At 36.5% G+C, this 18,608-nt stretch overlaps 2 protein-coding genes across 12 annotated transcripts in view; one reads left to right on the top strand and one right to left on the bottom strand.

The window, feature by feature from the left end:
• Positions 1 to 1,717: 1,717 nt before the first annotated feature.
• LOC148734185 (protein SPATA45 homolog) lies at positions 1,718 to 3,313 on the bottom strand. The gene is made up of 2 exons (XM_088752208.1): positions 3,022 to 3,313; positions 1,718 to 2,769 (listed from the first exon to the last, which is right to left on the bottom strand). The coding sequence occupies exons 1-2, from the start codon at positions 3,212 to 3,214 to the stop codon at positions 2,750 to 2,752; spliced, it is 213 nt and encodes a 70-aa protein (XP_088608334.1). The 5' UTR covers positions 3,215 to 3,313; the 3' UTR covers positions 1,718 to 2,749.
• A 66-nt stretch (positions 3,314 to 3,379) lies between these two features.
• LOC111339686 (cleavage and polyadenylation specificity factor subunit 1-like) overlaps positions 3,380 to 18,608 on the top strand; it is a 32,484-nt gene continuing 17,255 nt past the window's right edge. For 5 of the 11 annotated variants that reach the window (XR_015998439.1, XR_015998440.1, XM_088752161.1 and 2 more), the window contains exons 1-18: positions 3,382 to 3,662; positions 4,952 to 4,991; positions 5,847 to 5,980; positions 6,986 to 7,069; positions 7,524 to 7,681; positions 8,241 to 8,390; positions 9,092 to 9,231; positions 10,738 to 10,848; positions 11,531 to 11,624; positions 12,185 to 12,272; positions 13,180 to 13,267; positions 13,806 to 13,834; positions 15,293 to 15,350; positions 15,759 to 15,832; positions 16,040 to 16,108; positions 16,505 to 16,510; positions 16,945 to 17,025; positions 18,038 to 18,118. Coding sequence is in view for 7 of the 11 variants with exons in the window: in XM_088752161.1 (XP_088608287.1) it covers positions 3,519 to 3,662; positions 4,952 to 4,991; positions 5,847 to 5,980; positions 6,986 to 7,069; positions 7,524 to 7,681; positions 8,241 to 8,390; positions 9,092 to 9,231; positions 10,738 to 10,848; positions 11,531 to 11,624; positions 12,185 to 12,272; positions 13,180 to 13,267; positions 13,806 to 13,834; positions 15,293 to 15,350; positions 15,759 to 15,832; positions 16,040 to 16,108; positions 16,505 to 16,510; positions 16,945 to 17,025; positions 18,038 to 18,118 (1,629 nt within the window). In the remaining 4 variants the exon portion in view is untranslated. Of the gene's footprint in view, positions 3,663 to 4,951; positions 4,992 to 5,846; positions 5,981 to 6,985; positions 7,070 to 7,523; positions 7,682 to 8,240; positions 8,391 to 9,091; positions 9,232 to 10,737; positions 10,849 to 11,530; positions 11,625 to 12,184; positions 12,273 to 13,179; positions 13,268 to 13,805; positions 13,835 to 15,292; positions 15,351 to 15,758; positions 15,833 to 16,039; positions 16,109 to 16,504; positions 16,511 to 16,944; positions 17,026 to 18,037; positions 18,119 to 18,608 lie in introns of those variants that run through there. The other 6 variants (XM_088752158.1, XM_088752160.1, XR_015998442.1 and 3 more) reach the window with 5 other exon arrangements.

Below are 18,608 nucleotides of genomic sequence, written 5' to 3' on the forward strand. Positions count from 1 at the left end.
TTTACTGAGCTAATGTAATTTTAGCCGCTTATGTCCCATTGAGAGGTAATTGGACACAGATCGATTTACTCTGGTTTTTGTTGATTTCCTCTCTGATGCAATAGCGTTTTCTTAGACCTCCTTTGAAGTGTAAGGCTTTTTATTATGGCTGACTAAGGGTTGAACTTTTCTCCAAATTGTATTCTGGATGTTAAATACTAGATGATCTTATTTAATCTATGAATGTAGAGTTGTAACACTGGGCTTATGTACCAGCTTGTTAGTTTTCTTTGCAGAATGTTAAATTATCATGTTTTGTGCATGATTTCAGCATGATTTCAGCATGATTTCAGCATGATTTACAGATCCAATATAATAAGATTGAAGTGCAGCTTAAACGGTTTCTTTTGCCATTCATTGTCATTTTTAAAAGTGTGAAGCTATGAGATTTTGATCTTTAGGGATTCGGATGCTAACTCCCAAAAAAACAATTTCCTGGGACTTAAGATATTTCCAGTTTGCGTAAACTGTAAAGACAGTATAAACCACTTTAGGGTTAACCACATACTAGACTGCAAAAACAGTCGGTGATTTTCTGAAAATCAGTCTTGCTCTCCGTACCTAATACGCCAAAACGCGGACTGTTTCTCATACTTCAACCTGCGACCTGCAACCTACAACCTGCAAATTACACCCTCCGTGTGAAATTGTCATTCATTCATGTGCTATTTTTCACTAGGAATTAAAATAAACTCAGACTTAAACTTCCTTGGTTCCACTTAGAGTAAAGAAAAATGGGAAGTAAATATCAAGAGAATTTGGCTATGAATACAGCTTTAAATTCCGGGGGTGGAGCAGTAACTGATTTAGTCCCATCTTTTCCCCTTTGCTTTAGGAACAATTGTGGTTTATCAGTCATGTCATTGTGACTGTGTTTAAAAAACAAAACTCTGGTAAAACAAAAGTTAAGCTAGTGTTTGAGCCGGACTAAGATAATATTTTCACTTAAAAGTCTTTTTGGCCAGCTCTAGTCTCTTCCATGCACTGAATTTTTCTCAGAATGAAAGTTGTCTGCCCATAACAGTTAAGTTCATTTACTAGGTCTACTCTTAATTAATATGTTTGCATGAGGTTGCAGACTTGAAAAGTTATGCAAAATGTTTGATCAATGTAATGAAACTTATCCTTTCTATTTTTATCATGAAATGGAGTTATTTCTAATTTGTGGTGCATGTAGAGGAGAACCTCATTTTGTTAGACTGAGCTGACTGCACTTAATCGGATATATTTTAATAAAAAAAATTGTCCAATTTTTAATACTAGCACCTCTCGGGTTTACTTGCTCAGGGTTTCGTGAAAGTATTTTTTTGCCTGATTAATCTCTCATCATATGAGAATTAAGGTGAACTCTACATGCATTTTGATTGGTTCTCTCATACAACCTACTGGAAGACAGATGCATAGATGACCTCACCATTAATAATATTTTTCGTTTTTATCCTATAAAACAAATAGATTCCATTTTGCTCTGGGCCAGTACAACTGTAGATCACAGAAGACATAAAAATGTGTTGAGAATATCAGAGTGGTACATTTGGCTGTGCCTTGTGTGCCATTTTTTTTTTGTTCTTACCACATTTTGACTGTATCTGATATCTATTACTGCACAGACACTCAGCAACATGGTAAGAGAGTGGCAGTAAGATATTATAACTCAAAAGACAACAACTGGACCAGGTCAGGGATTGAACACGGCCCTTTAATATAGTTTCTACCATACCACCCAAGAGGCTGTTATGCCATCTCCATCTCACTGTACTAGTTTGCTAATGCCATCATCCTGAGTGATTAATTCTTATAATGCTTAATAATTGTGTAAAGTCATTTCTTTTTTAATTTATAGGGGTCAGACTTATTCAATTCACCTTGATCTGGGCTGGGTTGTTCAAAGCTGGTGTAAGGTGGTATGAAATTTGATCTCAGATCCAAAAGCTTTGAAAGAAAATCTGCATTAATTATATTGTCTACAATTTGATAATTGGATGCTCTAAAAGGAATAAGGAAACTTATCCCAGAAAGGCTTTTGAACAGAGAAATAAAGAAACCTGGTATAAAAGTTTAACCCTGATTTAACACAGATCTGCCTTCAAACAGCTGAGCTCTGGGGTCTTGCAATAGAAGCAAGGACTATCCTTAGGCCTTTAATCAGAGGTGCATCTTGCAACATCGTTATGTTGCAATATTATTCTATGGGGAATTGCATGGATTTTGCATGCAGAAAGCCCCTTATCTTCCTAGTAAAATTGGGAACATTTTTCCTTTCTACTAAGGAAGATCAAAGGTATTTCTGAAACAGGTTTAGTTTGGTATTTGTAGGAGAGATACCTCTCAGTGTAAGAGAGTCCAAAGAATATTAAGTGAAACAATTAAATTTCTTTCTTCTTAAGTGGTAGTTTTATGCAGAGCAGAACACGTTTAAGGAGAGGCCTCAGAAACATGGACTTCACATCTTCAGGTGTTTTGATAACAGCAACAGCAGAAGACAAAGCCCTTTTTGATGCAGAGACAAAATTGTATTTTTTTTTTAAATCCAAAATTGAATAGTCTGTTCATTTCTTTGCATACACTTATCTGATGAAATAAATTAGAATAATTCCTTATTGTATAAAGCAAGTTGTAAAAACTGCTACTGTCATTTTCAATCAGTGGTTTTGCAGTGCTGCGACACAGTGTTAAACTCTTGTTTCTTGGCTAGATCATCTTCTGAATGTCACTTGAGCTGAGTTTGAGCTGAAAGAAAATACAAAGTTAAAAAAAAAAATTGTCAGTGTAGAAGCTGACAGTGCGTGCTTAAGATAGAGTCATTAAGCGACTTATCTGATTGTTCGATTCATATCGTACGCGATGATAAGGAAATAAAATATTTCTCTGTCTGACTGGCATGTTTGGCAGAAGGGTCGTCTGTTGCACTGTCCTCCACGCTATATTATCCAGAATAATCAGTCTGATAAAAAATTTAAGACAACACAAGGACCTTTTTACCTTTATCGGGGAAATGTCTTCTTTCTCTGTGTTTTTCTGGGGTACTTTTGAAGTCCAGTCGGCTTGCTTGGTGTTGATTCGAGTCACCTTTGAACACGGAACTTGCAAACGCACTTGCGTTGTGTTTCCTGTTTGCTCGCAGCCAGTCTTGCTTGGAGTTAAGTTCGACGGTGCACCAAGATTCTATATTCATGACCTCCTTTTTTCTCTTCGTAATCTCTAACTACTTTTTGCCGTCGGTGAGAACTTCCTGCAAGACCGATTAACTATTTGCAACACTAATCGTTTCCATGGAAATGACGCTTGGTGGCGGAGTCTCCCAAAGAGGCCTGGTTCCAAGCGAGAAGGCCTGGTTCATTTCTCCTCACAAACACGAGGAGAGAGAAAGATATGCATTTTGTCCCATGCATGTCTGTTACTGAAGCTCTTCGATAACCTGTTTCCAGCCATAACCTCTATTTATTTGCAGGAGATTCTTTTCTTTAATTTTGAAAAGGATGTATGCAATTTATAAGCAAACACACCCTCCGACAGGAATCGAACACTGCGCGTACTGTCAATTCTTTTCGTCAGCTGAAAACAATCTTGTTGTGGCGGGAACATCACAGCTTCGTATTTACAAGTTCTATACCCAAGACGAGGTAAGAGACAGACTCGGTGAATCGTTCAATGGTGACTTCAGTTATTGTCTTCCGGAGAATATCTAACCCGATTATCAGCAGCAAATATTGAAGAATTAAGCATGTACACTCTTCCGAAATCGAGATATTTACATCCGACGTCTGTTTTGTAGTTATTGTTAATAGTCTTCTCAGACTGTCTAGTAGGCACCCAGAAAAGGATACATGCTTTACATTACGAATCTATTATTGTTATAATTTGATTATTATTTGTTGAGATCAAGTGTCAAAACTAAATGACCTGAGATGAACAAACAATGGAGCAATTGCAGAATACCTGGCCACCTCATTTACCTGTGTCTGGAGGCATTGGAGAATGAAGCATGATGTAATAGAGGCTATTCTTATTCAATGACATGTAAATAAGTGGATGGGTATTCTGCAATCTAGCCCAAACAATAAGGTAGATCACGGGCTCACATGTAGAATTGACTCTTGTGGGAATAATGAATAGAATGGGTGTTGTTTCACACTTAACACATTGACACCTGAACCGCCTGTAACAGCCTGAACCGTGCAATTGGCTTGTGTGAGAACGCTTTCCCCCCTACGTCCCCTACCAAGCAGAGTTTTGTCCCCAAACTTCCTCTATGGTTTGGAGATCAATAAATCAATCAGAATCTGTCATTTTCCCATATATTTTGATGGGTTTAGGGGGTACTAGAGGGGCATTATTCTATGCGTCCTGACTAAATGATCAAATTTGGAAATATGGCATCCGCCTGGCCAACCCTCAAAATCGTCAGGTCGGATTTTTCGTTCATTTGCGATCGAATTAGACCTTGTGGAACTCAGAATGTAAAGTAGCAATGCTATAGAGTACTCTGCTTGGAAAATAATGGATATGAAGGTCTTAAAGATGACAGAATAAACTCTCGAGTCAACGACACTATGATTCTCCGAGGCGATGCAAATAGTGGATGTAAAGTGAAAACCGAGCTTTCAGACTTCAAGCAGGGCCTAGCGACAATTTGATGATTCAATGGCCTTCTTTCACTGGAGCTTGTTTTGGAAAAGATGATTTTTAAAAATTTACTGCCCATTGTGTTTGGCTTTTTGGTTTCTCCAAAATTTTGACTTGTCTTAGGCACGTGTTACACGTAGGTGTTAAGGGGTTAATGTATGTCTATAGATCTACAGTGTGTGCCTTACACCTCCGCCCACCGTTCCAGTTATTTGATAATGTTCAACTGACCTGTGGTAAATAATTATTATCAATCTTTACTCGACGTGTTATGTCCTTCCTTTAGCATACTGCAACAGGAACAGCACCATCAGACAAGACAGTAGGTCAGTATTTACTTAAGCTATCAGCATTTACTTGAGTTATCAAGTGTGAGATGTACTCAGAACGGACTTTCTTATGTTAAAAGGCTGATAGTTTCTAAAGAAACTGTTTGGCGCTACGTCGATGGGGGTAACGAAATAATTTGAATATATCAACAAAGTTGAAATGGCAAATTGGCCAACGTTATGGTTATAAATGCTGACGTTTTGAGCGTTAGCCCTTCGTCGGAGCCCTTTGTCATTAAGTTGCAACAAATTGCATCTGGTTTCAACTTTAAAAAAAAGCACTAGAATTGAAGCATATAAAGTTGCACAATTATAGTGATTGAAATGATGACATTTCCGCCAACTTGAGGTTTTCTCAGGCTTTTGTGTTATTATTATGTGGCAACTAGTCCTGAAGTGGCATTCCAATTGGATCTTACTTGGTTGTTATTTTGCTATGTAGACCATTTTCATAGAAATTGTTGTAAGCCATGTAATTGGGTCGTGCTGGGGAATATTGGTCCTCTGTTGTTTTTATAGACCTTGCTGTACCTGGTCTGCACTGCCACAACCTGGATCAATATTCCCCACTCAGCCCTCGCACTTAGTAAGTAAGAAGTCATTATTTTAAGGTAGTCTTGTTTTCTTTCCTTTTATAAGGGGGTGGGTGGGGGGTTAACCTGTCAGCAGATTGTAAATGTAGTCTAACATGTTTATAACCATAACAGTCTACCAACATTCTGAGACCTCTCCAGCTGTCAGTGCAGAAGTCAATTCTATTGCAGTTGTTGGACAGCTGAAAGATTATTGAATAGCTTATTTGTGAGAGCTTCACTTTGCAAGATTGGGTCATCTGTGATTTGCTTAATTTAGATGGTGCTACAAAGAGAAGGAAGTTGGAGCTTGTCAGCCAGTATTCTTTGTTTGGCAATATAGAATGCCTTAAAGCTGTAAGGTTAGCTGGAAATTCACGGGACTCACTGCTATTGAGCTTTAAGGATGCCAAGGTATTTTCTAAATGAAGTTTAAGAAATGAAATATTAAGGTTGTATTAATCACAAACTGCATTTGTTTGCATAAGTGAGATAAGAAGCCTTTTGAGTGAATTTACATAAATTCTGCCTCTTTGGAATAACCAAACATTCATATTTTAAGGAGAAATGTTCTGCACTTTTAACTGTTATTTACATGTACATCATATCGTGGACTTAAAGTTCAGGAGGTATACAAGGGTCAACATTTGATGAAATGTTCATTTAAATAATTATATTAATGACCATGTGATCTGCAATCAGCCAATGAGAATTAAATGCTCTGGCAAGAGAAATCTTAGGGATATGACAATAACCTGATAATTCCAAAAGATTCTATTGTCAATCAAATCCCAAGATGTTACGAAGACCTGTAGTAAATTGAATAACTTGTGAACACTCTAATTGAAATTTATCAGATGAGGATGTAATTCTTCTTTCCACTTTTCCTTCTTTGTCATAAAGATGAAAAAGTTTTGAATATTAGGTGTGCATATGTGTGCCTAAGTTTCAAAAATGATTTCCAATTAACAAATGGTAAACACCACAGCATACACTATTGAGTTATGGATGCACACGGTAGGTTGCTATGCATGAAAGAAGCGTAAGAGTCGCTCGAGGCGATAGGCGAGAGCGACTCTAGCCTCCTGAGCGCTTAGCAAACCTCCCAAGTGCCTCCATAACTCAATAGGGTACGCTGTGGTGTTTACCATTTGTTTTATAACATAACATTGATACATTGTAGCTGAAGAGTTCCCTTTCACTTAACAAATCTTACGCGACCAGAAAAACAAGCGCGCGTGGAAAAATAGTCTTTGTATTTGCTCACGTCAGCAGCGTACACCCATGGGCAAATGGGGGACGCTAAATTGACCAATCAGAGCACCCGCTTTACTTTGGTTGTGTTATAATCTTTTTTGGTTCAGATTCTTCATTGGCAGAGTTCCTTTCTAAGTATTTTTTTTTTTATTGTGTCTGCAGTTTGCTGTTGTGGATTATGATCCAGGCACACATGACCTGAAGACAAGAAGTTTACATTACTTTGAAGATGATAAAATAACCAAGGTACTGCATATATAAGATGAACCTTTACAATGCTAACCTAACTTTTGAATTTATTACAAAATATCATCTTCATGGGAAGAATGGTTATGATTCAAAGAATAGCTATAGTTAGGTAAGGTAACTGTAGAGTTTGTACCTGAACCAACGGGTTCATCCACCTGAAGCTTATACCAGTTTCCATAGCATGAAGCAACCAGGTGGTATAGTATATAATCCCCCATCAATTGCAAGGCTACCCCTCCCTTCTCCCCCCAACATTTTGTGACGCTTCCCTGATAATTCACTGGAACTCGGCTGTTTTGGTCCTGGGTGGGGACAGGAACTGTGAAAGTATGAAGTTTTACCAAAGAATGTGACACATTGATATAGAATTGGTATTCACATGGTAGATAACGAGACAGAGGGAACTTTCCCAATTTTACAGTCACCATCTTTTCCCTGTGTCACTGTACAGAGTTGTAATCAAGAATATTTTCGGCCTCCTATGGTATGTGTGGATCCTGATCGACGCTGTGCAGTAATGCTTATCTATGGCACACATATTGTGGTTTTGCCGTTCAGACAGGAAGGAGTGTTAGAAGAACATGAACAGGAAGGAACTTTTACAGCCAGGTATGATTAACAGTATGTGTATTTTAATGAGCTGCTTTTTGTAGCAATGTATCATACAGTCAAGTATTTAGAAGCTTGTATGTAAGGGAAGATATGTAGGTGGGTGTGTAAATCTGCCAAATATATTTAAATTTGGTCACAGCCAGGTGAGTGATGTGATGATGTCACTAAAAATCAACATTTTATGGCAACAATAAATAACCAAAACAACAACTATGTCTGTAAACACTACATTAAGCATTCAAACTCTTCTTTCAACAATGAGCACATGACAGGGAAAAAAAAAAAACTACCATCAAAAGTTAAAAACTCTCAGTCCAGAATAGTCACCCATTTATTAATTTTACAAGGATTTCTTGAGACACAAAGTATGTTGTGGTGAGATAAACAAATTTAAGGGATTGCCACCTGCCATGGGAGGTGGTGAATTTTGGGGGCTTTTAATTATGTGGTGGAGTTTAACTGTATTTCTTTGTGAGAACTAATTTTCTGCAGTTTGAGGAGAATCTGCTTAAATTCTGACCTAAGAAATGTTTGCTTTGTTAATTTTCTCTTTTAGTGGAGATCGTTCTCCTTTGTTGCCAAGTTACACCATCAACCTCAAAGACATTCATGAAAAGTTGTGCAACATTATAGATATTCAGTTTCTTCATGGCTACTATGAACCTACGCTGTTAATACTTTATGAACCACTACAAACTTGGCCAGGGTGAGTAATTCATTGTGTTCGCAGTACTGGTAATTTGTTTAGTTTTTATCTGTGGAATATCGAAATGCTTTGTCAAATGGTTATGACCTTATTCTATTGTAGAATTCACTTAAGGGAGTACAGGAAATGTTAATAGGGTAGTTTACCTTTATGAAGTGCTGTACCAACTGAGCTAACAAGCCAGCCAGGAGCTGGTCATTTTTGTTAGTTCATAATAAACCTGTGAAGTGACAAATCAATGAATGTGAATATATGAAAATCACCCTAGTACCAGTATGCATATTCTTCATACTTCTCTCCTTACATTTCCTGAGGTGCTGACGAGGAGAATTTGTTTAACAATCTGGAGCTTCTTAAATTGGTGATCATCTCCTATATTTTCCTGACCTTAATGTTCAATTCAGAGTGATATTGTGGGGAGGAATCAAATGCAAAGGGGTTTAAAAGTTAACCCCTACAACCTATTTGGGGATTTTCTCCATTACAGCTTTTCAATAATTTTATGGGTTATTTTTCCTTCATTATTGCTATTTATGGCTTAGTTATACATCATTGGCTTCTATTGCACAATAATGGTAACAATTATTTTCTGAAAAACAATAAAGAAAAAAGCCTTAGGATAACAGTGATTCTGTCTGGATGGTCATCTGCATTAAAATAAAATGGTCCATTGATACCAGTCTGACTATGTTTGTTGCTAGCCGTCTGGCCATGCGTCACGATACATGTGCTTTGGTAGCTGTATCTCTGAATTTATCTCAGCGTACTTATCCAGTTGTGTGGTCCCTGAATAATCTGCCATTTGATTGTAGTCAAGTTCTTGCTGTACCCAAGCCAATTGGTAAGTTAAAAATAGTTATGATACAGTAAACCCCTGTTAGTATCAACCTACAGGGAAAAAAAAAAAAAAAAAAAAAAAAACATGTCAATTGGCATGTCTGAATCATTGTTTGTAAATAATGAGTATGCTCCAAAAACCATTTACAATTCATGAGAAATTAATCAATGAGACTGAACATGTCTTGAGATTCTAAGTAGTAACCCACATGGAACCGTGTGAAAATTTTTCTTCAAGTGTGCTAAAACTTCAGCAACCCATGCTGCCTGATTGAATTTTCCTTAGTAATCTTGTTACTCATCCTTTACATAACAAAGCATTGTACATGCACTTGTTTTTCTTTCCTTGGTGATCTTTTTGAACAATTAGAATAATTGTAGTTAACCAGGGCTGGGTTGTTCAAGGCTGTGTTAAGTTAACCCAGGGTTAGTGTGAAATTTGATTTCAGATCTGAAAGCTCTGAAAGAAAATTCAGCTTAATTACATTTGTCTACAATTTGATGATTGAATGTCCAGAAAAGAACTGGGAAAATTATCCCAAAAATGGCTTTTGATTAGAGAAATTTAGAAACCTGGATTAAAATTTAACCCTGGGTTAGAGCTAATCAGCCTTTGAACAACTGGGCCCAGAGCAACAGCTGCTTGTTGACTGTAACTGATGATTCTGACTGTTTGGGCATTTATGGCCAGGTTACTGAGGTTTTTTTTTTTTAAAAAGGTAGCTCTGCTGAAAGTCAAATGTTAAGCAGATTTTGCAATTGTCCAGACATGTTTGAATAGTTTGGTTTCTTCTTAGAATTTCAAAATATGCTCAGAAGTAAATTTAATTTAATTATTTTATAATTTTATTGGTAAAGATGAAAATCATGATTGCTAGAGCATAGTTCCTCTATGAAGTGGGGTACTTGTAATCATTTATCAGTCAGAGGTCATGACATACAGGGTGAATTGCTTTAAGTATCCAAACTCAAAGTGCATATGAAGGGCTTGTGTGTTTGAACAGGCCAATTTCCTTTATTCATTTTGGAAGCTTTTAGAGGTTGGAATAATCGTTATCAACACACACACACCAGACCTAGTGTCCATTAACATAGACATTTGTCTTAAATGAGCAAAGAAAAGTGCATTACATAACAATCAATATGCTTACTTGGGTTTAGATGGCCTGGCCACAACAACTCATGTTAATTGGTACTTTTTTCAGCAGCCATTCTTGATTATTGGTGACTACAGCATCACTTCATTTGTTTATTTAATTTGTTAGACGTATTTCTCCTGTAAGGATCATATACGTACACCAAACAACAATTCTTGCCTTAATTATGACAAAGAACTCAAGGTGTATACTTCATTATTTATAGTCAAGAGTAACAAGTTGGATTTAATTTTTTAAGATTATGTAATTGACAGGCAACGGGTTTTTCTGGAAAGAGAGTACAGATTACGGTAATCTCATTAGGTATTTTCTTAAGTTTGAATTTGACTAAACTGTTATTTTTCATGGGGCAGGAGGAGTGCTGGTTTGTGCTACAAATTCTCTGCTGTACCTCAATCAGAGTGTTCCACCATATGGCGTGTCATTAAACAGCATTGCTGAACACAGCACAGACTTTCCTCTGAGTAAATACCAATTTTTTATTTGTATAAGTGTAAATTTTAAATGCTTAATATAATAGTTGGTGGGTAGAATAGTTGCAAAGGCAAAGTTTGTTCTTTAAATTATTCCGCTAAAAAAAATTTTACTGAGTTTGAGTGAGGCAGGTGTTCTTAATTGGTGGAAACAATCACCTCCCGGTTAGCTCAATGGATAGAGCGCTGGAATGTTGTGCGGGAGGTCGGGGGTTCGAGTCCCGGCCAGACCAACACTCAGGGTCTTAAAATAATTGAGAAGAATTTGCTGCCTTTCTATAACATCAAGAAATGGTTAGATATCTAGTCTTCTCGGATAGGGACGATTAAATGGAGGTCCCGTCTCCTGCAGGGTTGGGGTAGGAGACGTTAATTTCCCACACACGAGATTACTGTGTGATGGATGTCCTCTCCTGGGGTGGGATGGGTGGGTTTATTGGGCCTGCAGTAATCAGTGCAAGCTGTTGCAGTGTCCCTGCTGGTTGGTGAAGCTAAATAAAATAAAATAAAATAAAATGAAAAGCTTGAAATGGGAGGACCTGCTGTTATCAAGCCTTCTAGTAGATCATATCCTGTATGCCAGCTCTAATAATGCCAGTGCCACTTTTTCTGATTTACACTCTATGTATGTAGCCATAATGAGTGTAATCATTCAAGTTATTCAATTTTTCAGAGGTTCAAGAGGGTGTGGTCATCACACTGGATGGTGCCCAGACTTCATTTATATCATCAGACAAACTGGTCTTTTCACTTAAAGGTGGAGAAATGTGAGTTTATCAAATAAGGATTTATTGTAATTTTGACTGAATTTTTATATAGGTTTTATTGGGTTGGTCAAATTGTAAAAATACCTCTCTTTCTAAAAAGTAATTTCACATTCATCTGCCAAGAAGAAATATTTGTGTCAGCACCATAGGAAATCTAAAAGGAACAGTCAGGCCTGGCTGTTTGAAGGGTGAATAATGCTATCTGCTGGACAGATCTCTATCCAGTGGATAGCACAGTAAGTTTTGGTAACACTTGTCAGCTGGATAGTGATTTATCTGTCGGATAGCGTTATCTGCTCTTTGAATAACTGGGTCCTGGTGAATATTCATTCTGTTGTTAGAGTGCAAATAGTCAAATGTCTAAAACCCTTTGCCTTTAGAAATGGATCCCATGTAAAATTGAAAAAAAAATTTTTCAAAATGTCAATATGAACTTGTCTGGTTCATTGAGATGTGATAAACATAGACTGTGAAATTTTTCTTTTAATAACATTTGATTGATAATTGGAAAACCTGTTTTAAAATTATGCCTTAGTGTATTGTTTTGCTTTCCCATGTAGTTATGTTGTTACCTTGGTGACTGATGGAGTACGGAGTGTGCGGGGCTTTAATTTTGACAAAGCAGCAGCAAGTGTGCTTACTTCCTGTGTATGTAAAAAATGTTCTGTTATCGGTAAAATTCTTTTGTCAGTATGATAGGCTTCATGTTTCATTCTCATTTTGCAAAATTTGATCACGGTGTGGTAGATTATGTATGGTTGTGTGTCCAACAAATGAATACACTACAGACAAATTTATGTTTTTTTATATTGCACTGGCTTTTCTTTACAACTTTTAGTGGGTTTCATTTTGTTTAGTTCCCTCCAACCAGCAGTCATGGTTAAAATTCGACTTGCATTGGCTCAAAACTGAAGATCATTTTCATTCATTGCTGTACAGATTTTCATATTTTTTGCTTCCTCTAAGAATCAGTCACCTGAAGTTTTCTTCAGGGCTCAAAACTAATGCAAGCCAACTAGCCCAAGATTAGTAGAAATTCACTTTTGAATGGTGGTTTTCGATTTCCACCAGCCAGCTTGGCTAGTAAACAAACTGAAATTGTCATAACATCTGTGTTGTCAGTGGCCACTTGGCTAGTAAGTTGAAAAGTTAGTTTGTTCAGACATTTGAAACTTAAGTAAACTCAACAAGATCAGTGGTGTCTGCTTTGAAATAAAGACCAGAAAAAGTTCTTGCTCTCTCCTTTTCTTCAGTTTACTATTTTTTCACTTATTACAGCTCTTGGATAATTTTCATCTTTGGAAAATAGAATTTTTTTGAGACACATCAACTGGTTAATGATTTGTAAATAGTTTTTGTTGTTGCAACTTCAAACTCAAGTCAGCCATTGTATTATTCATTCTGGAAATATTTACCTCAGTCCTCTGAAAAACATTTTTTCTTGTTTTGCAACACATCGCTCCTACCTCACTCAAATTTCCTTTTGCTCTCAAATTTTTCCAGGTATCATACTTTCTGTAAATCTTACAGCTGTGTCCATGTGTTTTTCTTTTAGGTTTGTGAGTGTGGGAATGGGTATTTATTTCTTGGATCTCGACTTGGCAACTCACTCCTTGTCAAATACACTGAAAAGGAGGAACTAGGTAATGAAAGACAGTGGAAGCAATTGTAATTGTTTTCTGAGCAAAGACATTTTCAATCTCTTTTGTTTGTCTTGATAACAAAAAATGGTATCCAAATTGGTCTACATTAGGGTGTCATAGGTAGTAAAAACCACAGTGTTGAATTAAGAACTATTTTTAGTAGACAAACTTATATTAAACACTATGGCATTTAGTATCTGTGTACAGAGTAGTTTTGGTTCATGCCCTATTCTCCTTCAAGCAATAAAGAAATTTCAAGGGCAATCCAAACAGATTTCACATGATGGTTTAACCCATACCTGTTAAGATATTTTATGTATGGACTTTGTGTTAGATACACTTCAAAAAATTCTTCAGTAATCTACTATTTGTAACATTCCTCATACAATGCCAGTTTCTTAACAGTAGAAATTCAAAGCAAGTTGTCCTCAGATGGGTGCCTTGAAGCCTTCCAACACTCGTCCAGACAAGAAGCTAGAAATTCTACTTTTTTGTTTACACCTTAACATTGCATGGTCCTTTCTTTGTTCTTTGTCAGGTACAGAGCCAGATTTGTTCTCACCAGGAGTAAGTTTCTAAAGCTCTAAATTCAAACCTGTTTGAAAAGCCTTATTCTTATAGTAATTAACAGTTGATTAACATTTTTTAAATTTTAAGAGTTTTTAAATGTAGCTATTTTCAACTAACACAATATTTCCACTTTACCAATACATTATTTACTCATAGAATATATCTACATGCTACTAATATATATCTGTACAATGGCCGTTTTCACACTAGAGGATGGACAAATGGTCTGGATGGACAAATTGTCTGGCATTTGTTTGTTGAATTTGAGAAGGCCATATGCCGAAAAGTTGTCCATCTTATGAGCGCAAAGAGAACCACACTAGGTCGTGTTGTAAAGCAAAATGGCTGCCGCCATTTTGAAACTTCCCATAAAACCTCGCTCTGTTGCCAGTCCCATTTCCTCACGGTGAGAAAATCAAACATTTCACTGTCTGATATGAATTTAAGTCGTACTGTCGTCGACTTGTTCGTCTCGACAGACAAATCATCTTCAAAAAGCCGTCTTTCCAGATGGCCAAATATCAGACGATTTGTTCGTCAAAAAATTTGTTCGTCCCGTTTTCACATCAGATGATTTGTCCATCCAGACGATTTGTCCATCTTCTTGTGTGAAAGTGGCCAATGATTATAGTTATGTGTTAAGTGTTTATCAATGTAACTGTCGTCTAATTAACGGTAAACCTCTACTTAACTTACACATTGTATAATATGTACTCATTGAGACTACCTGTTGTGCTGGGTACACACTAATCTTTATATGCATTTATTTGGGGATAAATTTCTTGACAAATATCTTGAGAATTGGAAAAATTGCTGTAACATAGCATGTACGTACATTTATAATAATAATGATAATAATAATAATAATAATAATAGTAATAATAACCTTTTTTTTAAGAGGGTGACACCAATTACTTTTGAAAATATTCTCCCTAGTGGCCCTCTAAAACACCCACCCATCCCCCCATCCATCCCACCCACCCATCCCCCATCCATCCCACCCACCCATCCCCCCATCCATCCCACCCACCCATCCCACCCATCCCACCCCAGGAGAGGACATCCATCACACAGTAATCTCGTGTGTGGGAAATTAAGGTCTCCTACCCCAACCCTGTAGGAGACGGGACCTCTATTTATTCGTCCCTATCCCAGAAGACTAGAATATCTAACCATTTCTTGATGTTATAGAAAGGTAGCAAATTCTTTTCAATTATTTTAAGGCCTTGAGTGTTGGTCCGGCTGGGGGCTCAAACCCTCGACCTCCTGCACAACATTCCAGCGCTCTATCCATTGAGCTAACCGGGAGGCGATTTGATTAGATCCTGTGAAAACAAATGCCAATGGGTCCTTCTCTGCTGAGTCAAATTATAGAATTAACAATGTAGGCACAACCTGAAATGAATTAATCAAGAAATACTGAGATAGGGAAATAGAATGTTACTTTTTTTTTAGATGGAACCCCCGCAACCCAAAAGAAGAAGGCTAGACACAGATTATACGTATGCTTTAGGTCTGTTACAGTATTGGATAGATATTTTTCCATTATTGACAATATTAATGTTAGCAAAAGTAGCGCATTTACCCATGGATAAAGTAGCAATTTTTTTTAATTGGAAAAATGGGATGTGTCTTAGCTATATCTGTCAAGTTATTTGATTTTGCCCTGGGTGTAGTCTTTCACTCTTGCCGCTGTTCACTTAATCACACCCACAAGGAATCCTGTAAACTAGGCTATCTTAAGGAGCCAGGTCATTGGCATTTTTGGGCTGCAGTAGGTGTTACAGTAGCATGGTCTTTAACAAGAAGTATGCCTTGTTTTTGAAAGCTGTGGCAAAGTTGTTCATATATTCAACCCAATGAATAACCACAACCTTTTTTTTACAACAAACGATAAGTTTTTCATTGATGTCTTTGTCAGATGATCTGGATGAGTTGGAAGTGTATGGTAAAGAAGAACAATCTGGGGTGAAGTTAACATCATACACATTTGAAGTGAGTTTGTTGTATTTGAAATATATATGTGTCAACTCTGTGAAAGTAATTTATTTTCACTGAGAGAATTACTGCCAGCCTATGTAAATGTAGTTTGAATCTACTGAGTGATTGTACTAATATTACTGTGTACATTGAAGTAAGGTAAATTAAAGGAGGAAATATAATACACACACCATAATTATGATACTGTTGTCTTGTTAACAGGTATGTGACAGTTTGCTTAACATAGGACCTTGTACTAGTGTCGATATGGGAGAGCCTGCATTTCTTTCGGTGAGCCTTTGTGATCAGTGTTTTGTGTGTAAAGAAGCTTTTGTACAGTGAGTTATATTTTGTTTGCTAACCTCCTCACAACATTGAAGAGATGAAACAGGCAAATGAAATGATAAAAATTAAGTTTCAAAAATGCATTGAAAGGGGAAGAATATTGCATCAGTAGTGCATGTAAATTGTGCAAGAGAGACTACCTTCCTGCTCTTATCAGCAAATTAAACTACAGAAGTTAGACTAAGTACAGAGTATCAAGTTTGAGAAATCAAACTCATTCAATTCCAATCACTTAACAGAAAACATGCTTTTAAGTTTTATTTTTAGTCCTGTTTAGTTATACATAGAACTAACATTTTCATTTCATTTTTGAATTGACATGTTCTGCATTGTCGTCAACAGGAAGAGGTTTGTAATGTCTATCAACTCTCTCTATGTGTACATAACAAAGTAGCATTCATGTAACGTGTATGGAATGTTTTCTTTAGGGTGATTTCTGTTTTGTTCTAATGTTATACTAAGAAGTGAAAATGCAATCTTTTTGGTTAAACAGCTTTTTACACTTTTTGGTGTTTTTAATCTTTTTTATGGAAATCATTTTACTTCGGGGCTTCATTGTTGTCTCAGTAGCAAGAGCAAATTTTTCATGACAAGGGAATTTTGAGATAACTAGGAATTAGATTATTATGGTGATACAGTAACTGTAGTTTCACCTGTTTCTTTAAACATTGATTATTTGCATTACCATGTCAAGAATATCCAGGTGATGTATCATTCATCACCTGCATATTTGTATGTGTACTGTTTAACACAATTCAGGTATTTTTCTTACTAATCTGTAGTTTTCTGGTGGCAAGGAGCTGGATTTGGAACTTGTTTCATGTTCTGGGTATGGAAAAAATGGGGCATTATCAGTTCTACAGGTATTGTAAACATCTTCTTTTTTATTAGTTTAATTTACATATCAGACTCAACAAGTCTGCATTCATTACCTTAAACAAACTTTGTGGGGTAAAGACCAGTGAGATTGATAATGGATGAGGGATGATAAATAATGGTAACAAGACCAAGTGCTGTCTAATTTGGTCTGAAATGAAATGAGTGATAAACAAACTCCGATGACCACAAGGCTGGAGTCCAGTTTGTTTATCGCAAGTATGATTACAGATTACAGACAGAATTGGATGACACTAAGTCCTGTTACCAATTAATCAAAACTATGACAAAATTTGAGGGAAAAAATAGACATTGATTATATTTTCATTAAAAAAAAAAACAATCAACTTAGTGAAATGCATGCAATGACAAGCATGATGGCTGCACTGTCCTGTAAGTGCTCAAATCAGGCTGGTGATGACTAATCACATTTGATAACTTTTCTTGTAGTTTTGATCTGATGAGAAATCATTAATTTGAATTTGGAATTTGAATGAGAAGTGGTTTTTATTACTCTCACTGTAGTTTTAAATGTTAATGATATAATTAACAAATGGTAAAGACCACAGCGTACACTATTGAGTTTTGGATGCATGCGGGAGGTTGTTAAGCATGAAAGAAGCGTAAGAGTTGCTCGAGGACTCTAGCTTCTTGAGTGCTTAGCAGACCTCCCAAGTGCAACCATAACTCAATAGTGTACACTGTGGTGTTTACCATTAATTTTGTTTTATAACATAACATTGATACATTGTAGCTAAAGAGTTCCCTTTTAATTAACAAATCTTGCGTAACCAGAAAAAACAAGCACACGCGGAAAAATAGTCTTTGTATATTTTCTCACGTCAGCAACATACACCCATAGGCAAATGGGGGACCCTAAATTGACCAATCAGAGTGCACGCTTTACTTTGGTTATGTTATAAATATGGATGTGGTGCATAAACAGCATGATAATCTTTTGGTGTTCATTCAAATTGTGTGTTTTTTTTTTTTTTTTAGCGAAGTGTGAGACCTCAAGTTGTGACAACATTTGAGCTTCCTGGTTGTGTAGACATGTGGACAGTGTTGTCTGGTGAACAGGTCTGTTAAAGACAAAAAAATCAATTTCATTACAGACAAAGCCAAAATATACGTTTTGAAGTGTTGGTGTGTTGTTGTGCAGTTGAATTACTTTTGTGCTGTTTTGGTGTCAATAGTTTGGTAATCAAGTGTTTTTACTCAGCTGCCCAATGCGTAAACAATACATTAGGTTTTCTTTGACTCTGCAACTTGCAATGCTTGCTTTTGTTAATTTTTTGTTAATTTTTTTTCATTTATTTATTGCTCCAAACCTTAGCAGATTTTAGATACAAGGTGAAAAATAAAGTTAATGGTTTCTTTGAGGATGTGCTATGGCTAATGTTAACTGATGAAAGGCGATCTTTTTAATTTCTAAATCACCCTTATCGTGGGGAAACACAAGACAGTCATCTGGACATCTTAGAGGAGAAATGGGAAAGAAATCAGATCATAGAAAATTACATTGTGGGTGGTTTGAGTTGCAAGTTGGAACTCTTAATCTGTTAGTGAT

The sequence above is a fragment of the Stylophora pistillata genome, chromosome 3, assembly GCF_964205215.1.
Source record: "Stylophora pistillata chromosome 3, jaStyPist1.2, whole genome shotgun sequence".
Classification (NCBI taxonomy): Eukaryota; Metazoa; Cnidaria; class Anthozoa; order Scleractinia; family Pocilloporidae; genus Stylophora; species Stylophora pistillata.